Source organism: Protopterus annectens, chromosome 8.part1 (assembly GCF_019279795.1).
Source record: "Protopterus annectens isolate FY-2018-M chromosome 8.part1, PAN1.0, whole genome shotgun sequence".
NCBI lineage: Eukaryota > Metazoa > Chordata > Ceratodontiformes > Protopteridae > Protopterus > Protopterus annectens.
Window position 1 is genome coordinate 356,099,502 of NC_056742.1, and position 15,420 is coordinate 356,114,921.

The 15,420-nt window shown below is 38.8% G+C and overlaps 1 protein-coding gene across 1 annotated transcript in view; it reads right to left on the reverse strand.

Annotated features, from left to right (window-relative positions):
* The window catches only part of WDR59 (WD repeat domain 59), a 1,485,413-nt gene that overhangs the window by 907,835 nt on the left and 562,158 nt on the right, over positions 1–15,420 (reverse strand). The window contains exon 10 of the mRNA XM_044081604.1: positions 3,911–4,049. Coding sequence (XP_043937539.1) covers positions 3,911–4,049 — 139 coding nt within the window. The remainder of the gene's footprint in view (positions 1–3,910; positions 4,050–15,420) is intronic.

Here is a 15,420-nt window from a genome sequence, read left to right on the forward strand (position 1 = left end):
GCAGGGGAGTTCAATTTTCCTTTTTATTTGCTTTATATTTAGAGCCATTGGCATAGAAAATAAGGGGCTCAGAAATTCATGGATATAATTGGTTTAGCAATCAAGAAAAGTTTGCTTTATTTGTAGCTATTATTTTGTACCTGGTAAAACCAGAAAAGTTTCAATGCTTTTCAGAATATAAAATCAGTGAAGATAAAACAAAAGCTATAGCTGCAAACTATGTACCCACACAAGAATTGGTACAGTAATACCCATTATGGGGACACGATAAAATGAAGTATTTAGGAGTATGTATTAAAACGTATTCTGTTATGGTAGCTAAGGATATGTGGGAAGAAACTAAACAAAATAATACAAAAACTGAAAAACTAGAATCTTGTTTATGAACACAGATAGCAAGATAACAAGCAGTGAAAGTGTTTTTCATCTCTTTAGTTTTATATACAGGTCAGGCATATTTCTATCAACCAGAAGAAACGTTGTGGACAGTAACTAATAGAGAGTTGAAGGTTTCATCTGGGAGGAGAAAAGGGCAAAGGTCAAGTGGGATAAGTTGATCCCTCCAACAGAACAAATTCAAAGTGGCAGGGATGATGATGAAGCAAGGGGGGATTCAAGAAATAATGACAGAGCAGGATTTTGGATGTAGATCCATATGTAGGATAACAACTGCCACACACAATATATCATAGTCATAAAGTAGAAGAAAGTATTCTAGGAACTAAGCCAATACGAGAATGGAGAAAAATTTTGCCAATAGGGATGACTGCAACTAGGAATACAGAGAATAGGCAAGAGGGAACAGGGATTTACTAGAGAGAATTGGCAAAGGATCAAAGTACTGGGACCAAATAACTAGACAGGGAAAGATAATAGAGTGGGAAGAGGACAAGAAGACAGTTGGACTTCAGCCTAGAGACTGCCTTCCCTATCAGGGAAGTATATCTGAGTATAGGCAAAGAGAAAGAGATAGGAGAATCCCAAGTGAAAGACCTGCTCTGGTAGAGTTTTTAACTGAATCTGGAACAGAAGCTGCTGTTTTTAAAAAGGATAATTAGTAGGACATATAAAATACTGCATGTTAACTATAGGAATCAATCAGAGGAAGTTAGAAAAGATCAGGAAGACAGATTGGATAAGCTATCCACAAGGAAACAATGGGAGAACATATATACAGCTTTGAAATATACAACAAAGTCTAGATGATTCAGAATTTTTGCTTGGAAGTGTTTCCATAGGTACTTTTGTCCTCCAAGCAGACTCCAAGGAATTTTTCCTCATGTAGATGGCAATTAAGAAGTATGATGGGGAAGAAACTGGTTACTGGGAACATGTATTTTGGGATTGTAACAAGTTGGCAGGCTTTAAAAATTCCCTACGGAGTACTCTGTCAGAAATACTGGGTAAGCAAATGGGTGTAACTAAGGAAACTTTGCTTTTTATTTGGGATACAGAATCTGAACTGCACAGGCACAGTAAGACCTTGTTAAATACCGCGGTGGTGCAGCGGTAGCGTTGCTGCCTCACAGCAAGAGGTTTTCCTGTTCGATTCTCAGCTAGTGTGCGGGGAGTGCCTTCTGTGCGGAGTCTGCATGTCCTCCCCATGGGTCGAGTGGGGTTCCGAAAGACATGTGTGAATGGGCGTGCCTTCGTTGAAGGTTGGGCGTCGTCATTAGCGGACCGGAGTTCCGCTGTGGCAACCCCTAACCCCTAAAGCCGAAAGACAACAACAACCAAAAACAGCAATTACTATAAAATGGAAATCAAAGTTTAAAACAACTCTATTTCAAGTACTGAATACTGTAAAAGATATAAAGAACTGCAAGTGGGATCATTACAGAAGGGGGGATAAGCATTTACCAGATGTTTAGCAGCAGGATTTACTAAAGGCATCACACTGCAGGGTCAGATCTGGGGTTAGAAAATATGACTGAGGAACATTACACAATCTATGTGATTTCTTTATGGGCAGCAGGATGGCCATAAGGCACATTACACACTGTAATACATACATCTTATAATGCTGGACGAACAGGAGAAACTGGTATAGGTTTGGGAAATTCTATTTGAGATAAATCACAATATTTATTTAATGACTGTGGAAGATCATTATGTTCCCAATGAAAATCCTTCCAAGGGACCATCAGAAAAGGCACTGTCCTCAGACTGTCATCTCACAATAATTTTTCTATTTAATGTCCTGAACTTTCTCAGTTGGTAAAAAAATTACTTTTTTTCTTTTACTGGAAACACCAGAAATGGAAGGGTAAAGAGCATGAACTAAACCCCGAGCAAAGTCTAACAAATCACTCCTGTTCAAAGTAACGGAGACAGGTGATGACATATGTCTAATTTTGTGCTTTTTTAACAGGAAATTCTAAAGAGGTAGGCCTACTTTTGAGAGGCAAAAATTCTCTAGGGATAAACATTCTTAGTCTGGTTAGGTACAGAGGTATTCTCTACTTCTTCCTCTTCTAAGACCAACAAGAGTGGTTCTCCCTTGCCCAACAAGGACACTCCAAGATCTGCAGAGGATGTGTTTAACCCTCGTCCATAGAGGCTACATCAAAGGGACTCAAGGAACATACCTTGATCAGACTCTATTTTTTAATTGTGATTCTTTCAGCATGCCAACTTTGATTCCTACTTCCTACATTTCCATGTATATATTTTTTCACTCACTGTGTATATAATACCATGCATCTACTCCCTTTATTTCTTCAAGCCAACAAAGACATTCACTTTGTATATTATACATATATATATTGCATGTTGCCATTCACTCTACATATAATGGCATGTAACATTTGCATTTTCCCCCGGAAGGGCTGAACAGGATCAGTGCTCTACCCTGGTTAACAGATTAAAAATAAAATAAAATGGCCACAGCAGAGTTAGCCATCTGCAAATGGAGTTGAGGTACTTCCTAAAATGGAAAGGACCGTTTAGAATTCTTTTCTTTTTGTGGCTAGAAGAATCAAGAACCTAAAAAAAATAATGACTGAATCCCAGGGAAGCCTGGCAGTAGTAGTCAGTGAAACAGTTAAGTACTGAAGTTTTTTCCACCAAAAAACGCAGTGAAAACACATTAAACATTTACCCCAACCTGGAAAATTAATAAAACATAAGCTTTAGCAAGTAAGAAAGCAGTTTTAAGTTAGTTTTAACATCTTTTCCCCCCTGAAATATAAAAAGCAACACTCCTTTTAAAAAGTTATTAAAAGTCATGTTACAGTCTATAAAAACCTTTTTCCTAGCTTAAAATTACTAATTTCACATGAAAAAGTTCACATTCTGTCATAAAAGTAAAGGACAGAAGGATTTTCTGCCAATCAAATGGAAAAGACTTAGCTGACCTTTGATTCTCAATAGCCTGCAAAACGTGTGCTCTTCGACAGCAGGAAAGATCTGATGGGGTTGGCACTAAAACCACACTTTCTTCAGTTCTACTCAAGCTGACTAATGGTCTGAGTGCATGCAAGGTACCCTTAAGCTTTGGAAGCTGTCCAGCTGTTCTATCTTTAGCAGGAGATAATCGATATAGCTCAGGCTATTACAGCAGTGACCAAATAATGATCATCATAATTGATCCACCAAAGCATTCGACTAATCCCGAACAAATGTATGTACCTATGTAAATTTAGAGTATACATACATACACACACACACACATATATGTATATATATATATATATATATATATATATATATATATATATATATATATATACATACACACTCCCGTACACACATGTATGAAACATCTGTAATACGAAAATGTGTGCATACCCATACACATACTACCCTTATACTAGAAGGGATATTTCATTCAAAGAAAAAATACATTTCCAGGTACTGAGGGTAAAGAATCTAAACCTACTTTGCATAAGTTAATATAGTATTATCTTACCATCTTCGTCATCATTGCTTTGAACACCCGTCTGCTGTTGCTCTGCATCCTGTGATGGGATTACTTTCTCTGCATCTTGGAAAAGATTCATGCCTTCAACAAAGTCATCAACAGCATCAATCATATCATTGACACACAGCTGAGGAAAGGAAAAAAATAATTTCTGGGCACAGTAGGACATGGATCAAAAGAAAAACCGTGCAGACAGTATTCTTAAATGTACATTTGGCTAGATTGGAGGAACTCTACTTTAACAATAAAGGCTCAACTATCAGATTATAAACATATCAGGAGTAGAAACTTCACATAGCACAAAAAGCACTACACCTATCATGGGCAGCACACATGCAACAAACCATGGGGAGCACACATTCCACAAACCATGGGCAGTACGCATTCAACAAACCAATGCTAATAATTCAAAGAGGGACTAAGGTACATAATTTTATGAATGCAGCGGGACTATATGCTTACTTTGCTCTTCTTTACAAAAAGTGCTGTAATCAACTCTACTCTGCTGAGAGTTTAAAATGCATTGTCAGAACGTGTATTCTGTGTGAAATGATGTTTTAGAAATATGTACTCTTCTCCCCAAATGTACTAAAGCTGTGTATGAATTATGAACAGTTAACTGTTATGTGTAAATACATATTAATGAGGTAACAAGCAGTCCTGAAGATAGAACTGGGGTTTTGTTTTTGAATACAGAGAATTTAAGAGAACACTGGACAGAGTAAAATCAGACATTGTTCACAGAACAGTATTAGTCCTTTACAGAGATTAATTTTTCTCATTTTGAGAAAAGGATTACTTCCCATCTGAAAGAGCACTGTACATTCCTTGAAAAAGTATAGCTGACTGAGTACGCAGAGTACATTCCAACACAGCAAAGCTGACAAAAGAGGCAGTAAAGGTCCAGTAAACAAAAATCAGCAGCAACAACAAAAATAAAAACTTGTATACCAGTTCACACAAGACTGAATAAAAACTTGTTTTAATAAAAGGTAAGCGCTTTCAGGCCCAACACCAGGCACTTCATCAGATAAAATACAACACAACTTGAACAATATATATATATATATATATATATATACCATAGTAATTAACTAATTAAGGAGGGTAATTTACGTTCCTTCAATAAAGGTTTTAAGGGCATACACCCATTCAACCCTGGAAGTCTGTGTGCTTGCAAAGCAGTGATCCAGCTTGTCTCAGCTTTTTCCACCGTATTATCACAACCCCCCATTGCTCTGAAAAATACATTGCAATACCAAAAGACTAAAAGAATGATCATTAAAATCAGATATGTGTCTAAACAAAGTACTCATGATATCTTTGTTCCTGATATATCCAACATGGTCAAGTAAATGTTCTCTCAGTGACCTACAAGTCTCACCTACATAAAAACAGCAACATTTATCACACACAGCAAGATACACTTTACACCTAGTGGAACAGTCTGCATAAAATTTTGGATTAAATGTATAACTGGTAGATGGATGTACAAATATTCGAGATCTAGAAATATACGGGTAGGCTGCATAATTATGGTAGGCATAAGTCCCCTTTCTCGCTGAAATTGGTACAGACTTTCTATTATCATAATATAGTTGCCTTTTAAGTGACACACTGTTTAAAACAAAATTTGGGTACCTGCCCCACAATATCAAGAATTTTACCATCAGATGTCAAGATTGGCCAGTTTCTTCAGACAACATCACAGACCATACTAATATCACTGGTAAAAGTCAGAACTGGTCTAACAGATGGACCAAATGTTGACTTCTTCCTAGGACATGAATCATGTTGTATACTAGAAAAATAAGGTCTAGCTGATTTATTCATAGCTTCACCTATCAATTTATCCACTGCATCAAAATCATGTTCAGAATAACCTTGATCAAACAATTCACGTCTCATGGTTTCAGAGGCTTGATGGAAACTATCATCATTCCTATGTTGTCTAGAAGCATTAAATGTTTGATTCATAGCAATATTCCTAAACACATAACCAGGATGCATACTCGTATGATGCAATACAGTATTTCTTCTACACGGCTTTCTATATATAGAGGTTTCCAACTTGCCCCTTTCACCCTTAGAGAGATGTACGTCTAGAAAATCAATATCATACATGCCCACATGTTTTGTAAACCTAAGATAGTGACTAGTAGATTCAATATATGTAAGTTACAGGTCTAAGTCTACTATATACTCCTCCTATAAAAGAAATATGTCATCAACAAATCTTTTAAAAAAATCTAAATGCTTTGTAAACGCATGCTGACCAAGTACAAATTCATCCTCCCAGTTAGCCATCACAGGGTTGGTGTAGCTATTGGCACATGAAATGCCCACAACCACACCAACCTTCTGCATATATATGTATATGTATATATATATATATATATATATATATATATATATATATATATATATATATAGTCTTTAAACATGAAAGTATTATTTTCTAGGACAAGGTCCAACAATGCACATATTAAAAATATCTGATCAGTAGAATACCCACTAAAACTTATGCAAAAAAAAAAAAAAGTCTAAGCCTCAAACCCCCCCCCCCCATATTTGGTATCACTGTAAAGAGTGTATTAACATCAAGCGTAACAAACATGCAATTGGAGACATCGTAGAGTTAAACTCAAATAAACTTTCTAAAAAAATGCAGAGTATCCTTCAAAACAGTAGGTGCCGCATTAACAACATTTCTCAACTTGTGTTCAATGAAAATGGAGAAGGGCTCTGTTAACCAACACAATCGGCCGGAGTGGAGGGTCCAGAGAATATTTATGCACTTTAGGTAGCCCATAAATCAAAGGTAACAAAGGATATTCAACAACAAAATAATCACAGATTTCAAGATCAATAAGTCTGTTCATCAACAGGTCATATAGCTCATCTTTAACATGTTGAATCAGCCTTCGTAAAAAAGCAGGTATATTCTTAAATAAACATCGTTCTCCGATAACATATTAAACATTTTATCATCATAGACCATTTTATCAAAAAAAATATCCCTACCCTTATCAGCAGGTCAAACCTGAATATCAACATTACTCCTGAGACTATTTAAAGCTTCAGACTCTTTCCGGTTCAAATTCAAAACAAAAATATTAGAGCTATTACTAGCTTGTAACCCAGAAAATTCACGTATACATAGTTTCAAAAATAAGTCAATCGATACTGTCAAAGGTGGGCAGAAGGTACTAGGGGTTTTATATGTAGTAAAAGGAATGGTCTCAGAAGGAAAAACTGTCCGAAGCACGATATTATGAGCAAAAAGGTTTAACTGGAGCATAACATCCGTCATATCAGCTCTGTGGGCAGGAATAAATGATAGACCTCGATTTAATACACTGACCAGTGCTTTCCATGAGCTCGTAAGAAGAGCTTTACTAAAAGCTAGAGATAAAGCCTGGAAAATCTGGAAAACTGACAAAACACCTAGCTCCAGGCAATATTATCAACAGCTAAGAGACAAGGCCAAGGCTGAATCCAAAGTAAACAAACAAAGCTATTTTCTTAGCACCCAAAGGAAATATTAAAATAATCCACAAAAAGTCTGGCATGCCATTAACTCCCTACTAAAGCCAGGCAAAACCACAACTCCAGCACCCAGATCTACTAACAATACCCTAGACATAGCTTCTCAATTTACTAACCATTTTACTAAATCCATCTTATCCCTGTCCAGTCAAATAACCAAAAACAGTCTACCTCAATCACAACCTAACTTATCCCATACCACCCCCTCTTTTAGCCTATCACCAGTGCCCACCTCAACTATCAAAAAACTCCTCCTAAAACTAAAGCCAACTACACTGGCAGCTGATAAAATACCTGCTGCATACCTAAAAATTGCTAGTGACTCCCTATCATATCCTGTCTCCATCCTTATCAACCGCTCCTACTAGAATCCTACATACCCAAACTCTGGAAAGTATCTCACATCATTCCTCTCCATAAAGGAAGTAATTCTTACAAATTCTCCAACTGCCGACCTATTGCCATCGTTTGCCCCTTATCCAAAATTCTTGAGAAATGCATCCACTTGCAAGTGATGACATTTTTTAATACACACAATCTACTATCTAACACACAACATGGTTTCCCTCCACATCACAGCACTACCACAGCCCTTCTTATCCTTCACTAATTATATAAACCTTCACAGGAATGATAAATATGTATCAGCCATTTTCCTAGACCTCTCAAAAGCATTTTATATGGTCTCCCACTCCATTCTACTAGACTCACTAACATCATTATCCTTCGCCTCCTCTACTATAGCCTGAAGCAGGACTGTAGCATAGTTGAGGTGAGAGAGGCAGCCGTTCAGGTAGAAAGGTTTAGGGATGGTATCGGGAAGTACAGTGCTTGCATTTTTGTTTTGATTTTTTTCTATTGTAGCATTGTTACAGTTCTTAAATGTAGTTTAGTACACGTACACTTTTGAAAGAAGAGGTTGACAGTGGGTGGATCTGGCTTTACCACGTACATTGGTGTTTATGAGCTGAGGGACAGATGACTGCATCAGGAAGCAAGACTCAGTGCTGGATGCTTGATGTACGATATCGGAGACTTGATTATGGTTTTCCTGCTACCTATCTGACAGGCAACAATCAGTCCATTGGAAAGGAACTCTGTCTACACAACTTCCAACCACCATAGCAGTCCCACAGGGCTCTACACTGAGCCCACTATTGTTCTCTATTTTCACAAATAACCTTAATAACTCTACACAACATGCCACACTGATACAATATGTGGATGATTCGACCCTGATCTGCTCCGCCTCATCTCCCACCACCCTACATACACTCACTCAAGATACCTTTAACTCAATAGAAAAATGGATATCAGATATCCAACTAATTCTAAATCCCAAAAAGACAAAACTGCTACTATTTATACCCCTAACAGATCAAAAAATAAAATCTCCTTTACCATAACATCTAAGCACCACCATCTCCCCTTCTAACCACACCAATCTTCTGGGCATTGAAATAGATAATAATCTCCACTTTGATGTTCACATCTCGCATACCATAAAACTAGTACACAAAAAACTAGGCTCCCTATACAGGCATAAGTCTTTTCTCTCACAAAAAGCAAGAGTCACTCTTGCACAAAGCTACCTCCTCTCAACTCTATTATACGCAGCACCAATCTTTACCCAAATCAGACAATGTGACCTAGACAAACTAGAATCATGCTACAATAAAATAGCCAAGTTTGCTACTAACTCAACCTATAGAACCCATCACTGTGCTGCAATAAAAGAACTAAAATGGCTTGAACTACCACAGCTACTTAACTATCACCAGCTGGGCACAGCCTACAATATTCTCAAATATCCTGAAAAAAAAACCCTTCATTATCCAACCTACTTACTGTCTATACTGCAAACTGGTACCTAAGATCCAGTGAAAAATCTGTCCTCTCCATCACCACGGCTAACAATAATGCATGGAAAGCGTTCTACTCCCACACCATTGCCAGAAACTGGAACTCTCTTCCCCTATCCGTGTCCACTGCCCCCTCCACATCCATATTCAAAAACTCCCTCAAATCGCACCTTCTTAGTACCTGGTTATGCCCTTGTATCACATAACCCTACCCATACTACTATTAACTCCCCAAACTCCTCTCTGATCACATGCTGGATCTCAGATCCCCTGTATGCTTGGTGATCTGAAAGGGTACTTTTAACTAGAGAATCTTACTTGATAAATTTTCTTCTCTTACCAATGTATAACTGACATTGTCTTTTTACCCATGTTCGATATCTTCTTTTACCTGGAGTGTTTTATTAATTTCTTGTTATATTACTATGCTCAGCATACATGATGTAACCTGTTTTGTGTATTATGCTGGATGTACTGTATTTGTATAACTTGATGCTGGAGCTTTTTTCCCCGGGCCTCCTCTGAAAATGGACCTGGTCCAGTCGGAATTTCCCATGTAACAAATGTAAAATAAAGTAAAATAAATAAATAAATATTAGTATGGTTTGTGATGTATGAAGAAACTGGTCAATCTTGACATCTGATGGTAAAATTCTTGATATTGTGGGGCAGGTACCCAAATTTTGTTTTAAGAATAGTGTCTCACTTAAAAGACAACTATTTTTCATAATAATAGAAGGTCCATACCAATTTCAGAGAGAAAGGGGACTTATGTCTTCCGTAATTGTACAACCTGCCCGTATATTTCTAGATCTCGAATATTTGTACATCCATCTACCAGTTATACACTTAATCCAAAATTTTATGCAGACTGTTTCACTAGATGTATAGTGCATCTTGCTATGTGTGACAAATGTTGCGGTTTTTATGTAGGTAAGACTTGTAGGTCATGGAGACAATGTTTACTTGAATATGTTGGATATATTAGGAACAAATATACCACAAGTGCTTTGTTTAGACGCATCTGATTTTAATGATCATTCTTTTAGTTTTTTTGGTATTGCAATGTACTTTTCAGAGCAATGGGGGAGGTGATGTTAATAATAAGGTGGAAAAAGTTGAGTCAAGATGGATCGCTGCTTTGCAAGCACACAGACCCACGGTTGAATGGGTATATTCCTTTAAAACCTTTACTGAAGGAACATAAATTGCCTCATTAATTAATTACTATGCTATATATACTGTTCAAGTTGTGTTGTCTTGTCTGATGAACTGCCTGGTGCTGGGCACGAAAGCACTTACCTTTTATTAAAACAAGTTTTTATTCAGTCTTGTGTGAACTTCTATACAAGTTTTCATTTTTGTTGTTACCCAGAGTACGTCTATGACGTAAGCATTTCAGTATACGGTTATAACACACAGATGTAATTATCCTGATCAGTCTCCATGTGGATGCCTAATTTAGTGTTTGCAGCTGGGCTCAAGGCTACACTGATTCAAATTATGCAGTACCAAGTCTGTTCTTAAAGCAGTTATTTGAAAGCATCTACTTCCAAGTAAACAACTTATCCTACTTCCCGACAAGTACAAACCTCCTCGCAGATGGCTTGGTATAGTGTGTGGCAAATAGACCAAACAGTGTGAAGTTATGCAAACACATGCATAAAACATAACATTTACACTTTATGGTTTAATCTGTTAATACTGACCAACTAGATATGTAATGGTATACAGTAAATCCAGACAGGTATGGTGGCACGAAGGAAGGGTAGCCTTCTAGCCTAAATAATGTAACATTTCTCCATTGAATATCTGTAGTTAAGGTGAGTGCTTGCTCATCTAAATGAAATTACTTTGACAGCAACTATTTTAGCATTTAACCATACCATATGGGCAGTACACACATCAGTACACCTAGATCCTCAGAAGGTGGAAAGCTGTTGAATCAGCCCACTCAGGACATCTCAAGTAAATGCTTTCTTCATTCAAGCCCAACAATCCAGATTGTAGAGTCTATTAAGTGAAGAAAAATATTGACAGCTGCTGACAGACAAGTATCTTTAGCACATTCTTGAAATAAGCCTGTCTCACCACTTTTTGCACTGTCCTGTCAGGATTTTCAGTAACAGAAATCCATTCAATTCCAATGGAAGTAGCACACGTGGTCAGTATCAAGTCTACTGATTACTGGCCAAGGAGAAAAAAGGAAAGCAGTCAAAGTTCAATATTAAATAAGTGGATGTAGTGTGGTGTGTGTGTGTGGGATTATTCTCCTCAAAAGAACTTATCAACGTTCTGTCTTTAATCATTTTGCTTCAGCCAGTATTGCGTTTCAGGCAAGATGCCCTCACCCATGTAAGACACACCCACTTCCTTGCCATCTGGATAAAGTTTAGCTGTCTACTAAGCTTATACTGCTTACCTTGGGAAAAAGTAACACAACAGCTCTGACTTTTTAATATGAGGCACCCTTTCATGGCAGCACCTCAGCTTCCTGTATGCAACATATTCAGATAGCTTTTCTGTATATTCTGTGTTACTAAACAGGTAGCAGAGTGGACTGGTATTTCTTGGAGGAGGAAAACATCCTAAAATGCATCTTTGTGGACATATGAAAATTCTCAAGATGACTATGTACAAGATACAGCGTAAAAAGGTAACGTACAGACACAGTTGCCCAAAACTGAATTGCCCCATAGGAGAGTAGTCTCCATAGGACAAAAAAAGCCATGCACATCCAAAAGCAGAAAATGCAGATGGAAAAGGGAGACCCTCAGCCTGGAAGGAAACCAAAATAAAATTCAAAGGAAAAAAGGGGTTGGAGGGAAGGAGGGAGCAAATACTGCAACAGTGAGGAGAAGGACATATACTGTTATGGTAAAATTTTAAACAACTGTACAATGTCCATCTATATCACTTGCTGCAGTATTCTTCACAGTAGGGAGAGTAACAAAGCTCAAGAAAACGACTGGGAGGAGTTAGACTGGGAACAGCCCTCAAAAAAACAATGCAGAATGACATGAGCAAAACTTGCTCTGGCTCTAGAAACTATATGTAGCAGCTTCAAAGAATGGAATTGCTGTCCAACTCCTTCAAGAAAGCAGAAGAGGAGGCAATAGCCCTAGTGGAATGCACGCTAACAGAAGTAGACTGACATTTGCCATGAAAAGAATAACAAAAAGAAATAGCCTTAGAAATCCAGGAGGAAATGGTTTGCTTAGAAACAGTCAAACCCAATGTACTGGGATGAAAAGAAGCAAAAAGCTGGTCAGACTTATGAACAGCCTTAGTTTTGTCCAAATAATACCAGAGCTGTCTGTGCAAATCCAAGGTATGTAGGAACCACTCACCAACAAACTGAAAAGGAAAAAAGGAATGATATTGTACTGCCTGATGCAAAGACAACTCATTGTCCACCTTGAGCATAAAAAGATTAGTAAGAAGGAACACACTGTCCCTGTGAAAAATTAAAAATGGAGTAATGGCCATAAGGTTCTTAAGCTCAAAAACCCTCCGAGCAGAAATAAAAGAGCAAGTTCTAAGTCTTCCAGGTACAATGCTGCAGAGAAGCTGAAGCTGCAGGCTCAAAAGGATCCTGGGTCAATTTTTCTAAAACAAAATTAAGGTCCCAAGGAGCAGGAATAGGCTTCCTTGGGAGCCTAAGATATACGGTACCTTTAAGAAACTGTTAGATCTCAAAGCAAGAAGCCAAAGAATTATTCAAGGGCAGACAGGTAGAAATCGCTAGTAAATGGGCCTTTACAGAAGACTAGGAGTGGAACAACTCACACAAATAAAAGAGAACCAGAGGGACCCCCACTGAAAATGGATCCTGGTTACAAGCATGGCACCAAACAGTAAATCTCTTCCATGTGGACATAAGACTTTCCAATTGCAAGTTTTCTTGCCTCCTGTAAAGCCCTGAACACGTCCTCAGGAAAGAGGTGCCTAAAAGGGATCAAAACCCTATCACCCACAGTGTCAATTGGAGAGTGGACAAGTGAGGATGGATGAGCAACCCCTTGTCCTGTGTGAGGAAGTCTAACCAATGAGGTAACTTGCGATGATTGCCTCTGGCCAGATGCATTACGGAGGAACAAGTCAAAAGGGAATCACTAACAAGATTTTTGGGGGAATCCAGCTAAATCTACTGCAGGAAGTAGAGGAAGAGGAGGTAAGACACAGACAAATATCCTCTTCCAAGCAAAAGAAAAGTTGTCTGTCTTCCTTGCCCAAAGGCAGTGCACTCTGGAACAGAAAAGAGGGAACTGCCTGTTCAGAGAAGAGGCAAAAAGATGTACCAATGGACTATGTCGAAACACAGTTTTTTGCAAAGCATCCATTCATGAGGCTGTGTTTTGGACCAGTTTAAGATGTTTGCCACTAAATTGTGCTCTGAGGGAATATACACTGCCTGAAGAGTTAACTGATAACCGAGAGCCAGATCCCAGGCCTGAAGAACCAACCTGCTTGTTGACATACCACATCACTTTGGTGTTGTCCATGTTAACCTTCAGAGGGGGCTGAAGACAGCATGAGCCGAAAAGCCTGAAGGGCCAGAATCAGAGTCTAATCTCTTTAAAATTCATATGGTCTAACCTCTGATGTGGGGGGGGGGGGCAAAGACCTTGACGACCACAGGAAGCCCCCCACTCCATGTCTGAAGTGTCAGTGATATCTAACAAAGATGCCAACATGGGAGGTACTGACAAGGTTTAGGAGTGTCTACCTGAAGTGGCTCACAATACCTTTTCTGGATGTTACACACTTAAGAATCCCACTTAAGTATTCCATCATTCTCGTTATAGTGACTCCAAAAAACTATTTCTCAAAAGAAGACTCAGGACTCACTAACTCTTGTTCATCAGAACTGCAAGCCAAAGCTGAAGGCACTTGGGAAGAGTTGGGCAGGGACTCATCATCAGACTCTGAATCCTCATCTGAGAAATTGGGTTCCCTAGCCTGCTGAAAAAGAATAGAAGTCCAGGAGGGAGTCAGGGGTAGACTCAGAAACCCCTTAAAGAGGCTTCAGGGCCATTAAATCTTTAAACAGACCCTAAGTAAATGTCTGCTATTTCCTTTGAGGATCCCTAGAGCATACAGCAGTATCCTTAGTCTTCCACATTTTCTTAGTAGGGATGTCAGCCCTAACAAATACCTGAGGTTCCAACCCTTGACAAGATTCAATAAGAGTACCCAGAATCTCTTCCCTGACCAGAATCTGTGGAATCCCTATAGGGCTCTCTGAGATGATCAACTGCAGTTCCCCCTCACCATCTGGCGCAGATGTCTACAAAGCCTCTGGAGATGTGCAAAAGGAAGGATGCATGCCAGCCTCCAACGAAGTCATGGCAGAGAAATCCATCAAAGACACTGGACAGCCTACGGAGCTTTCACCCACTTCTAAAGAGATGGCTGGTGGAGGCTGGACAGACAAAGAATTCGGATGAGATTTCTTGGTCATCTTCTTGCTTAACAGGACCTCAGGGTTAGAAGATTCGGTCATGTTACCTTGGGCTAACAATTTAAGCCTCTGGTTCTCAAGATAGATGGCCAGGGAAGACAAAAGACTTCTAAGAGTCTTAGGTACAACTGCTTTGTAAATGCTAGAGATGTATGTCATGGGAAGCACCCACACAAAAAAAGGCACTGTTTGTGATGGTCCTTATTGGGAATCTACCTCCCACACTGACATTTTCCCTTTGTGGATAACAAGAACTCTAGGTAACCAAAAAAGAACATGACCAAAGGAAAAAAGAAGACCCCAATGCAGACCCCATCTGGGCACTTATCTGATGACTAGGTATTCAGCACAGCAAAAGGGCTTTCGGACTGGTGGCAAAGAAGTTCTGGGGAGCTGCATCCATACATCACCTTTATGCACTACATCCTGTATGGGAAGCATACGTGTGATGTATGGTGCATGCAAGATTTAAAGGCTTTGGTATACTGGCAGGATGTTGGGCTATCCTTGACAGGAGATCCCTACTGTGAAGAATACTGCAACGGTGATATAGAAGGACATCAAGTGAGATGGCTGTCCATGTGGCATCTCAAAACAACCTCAGAAGAACCCTTCATGATGCA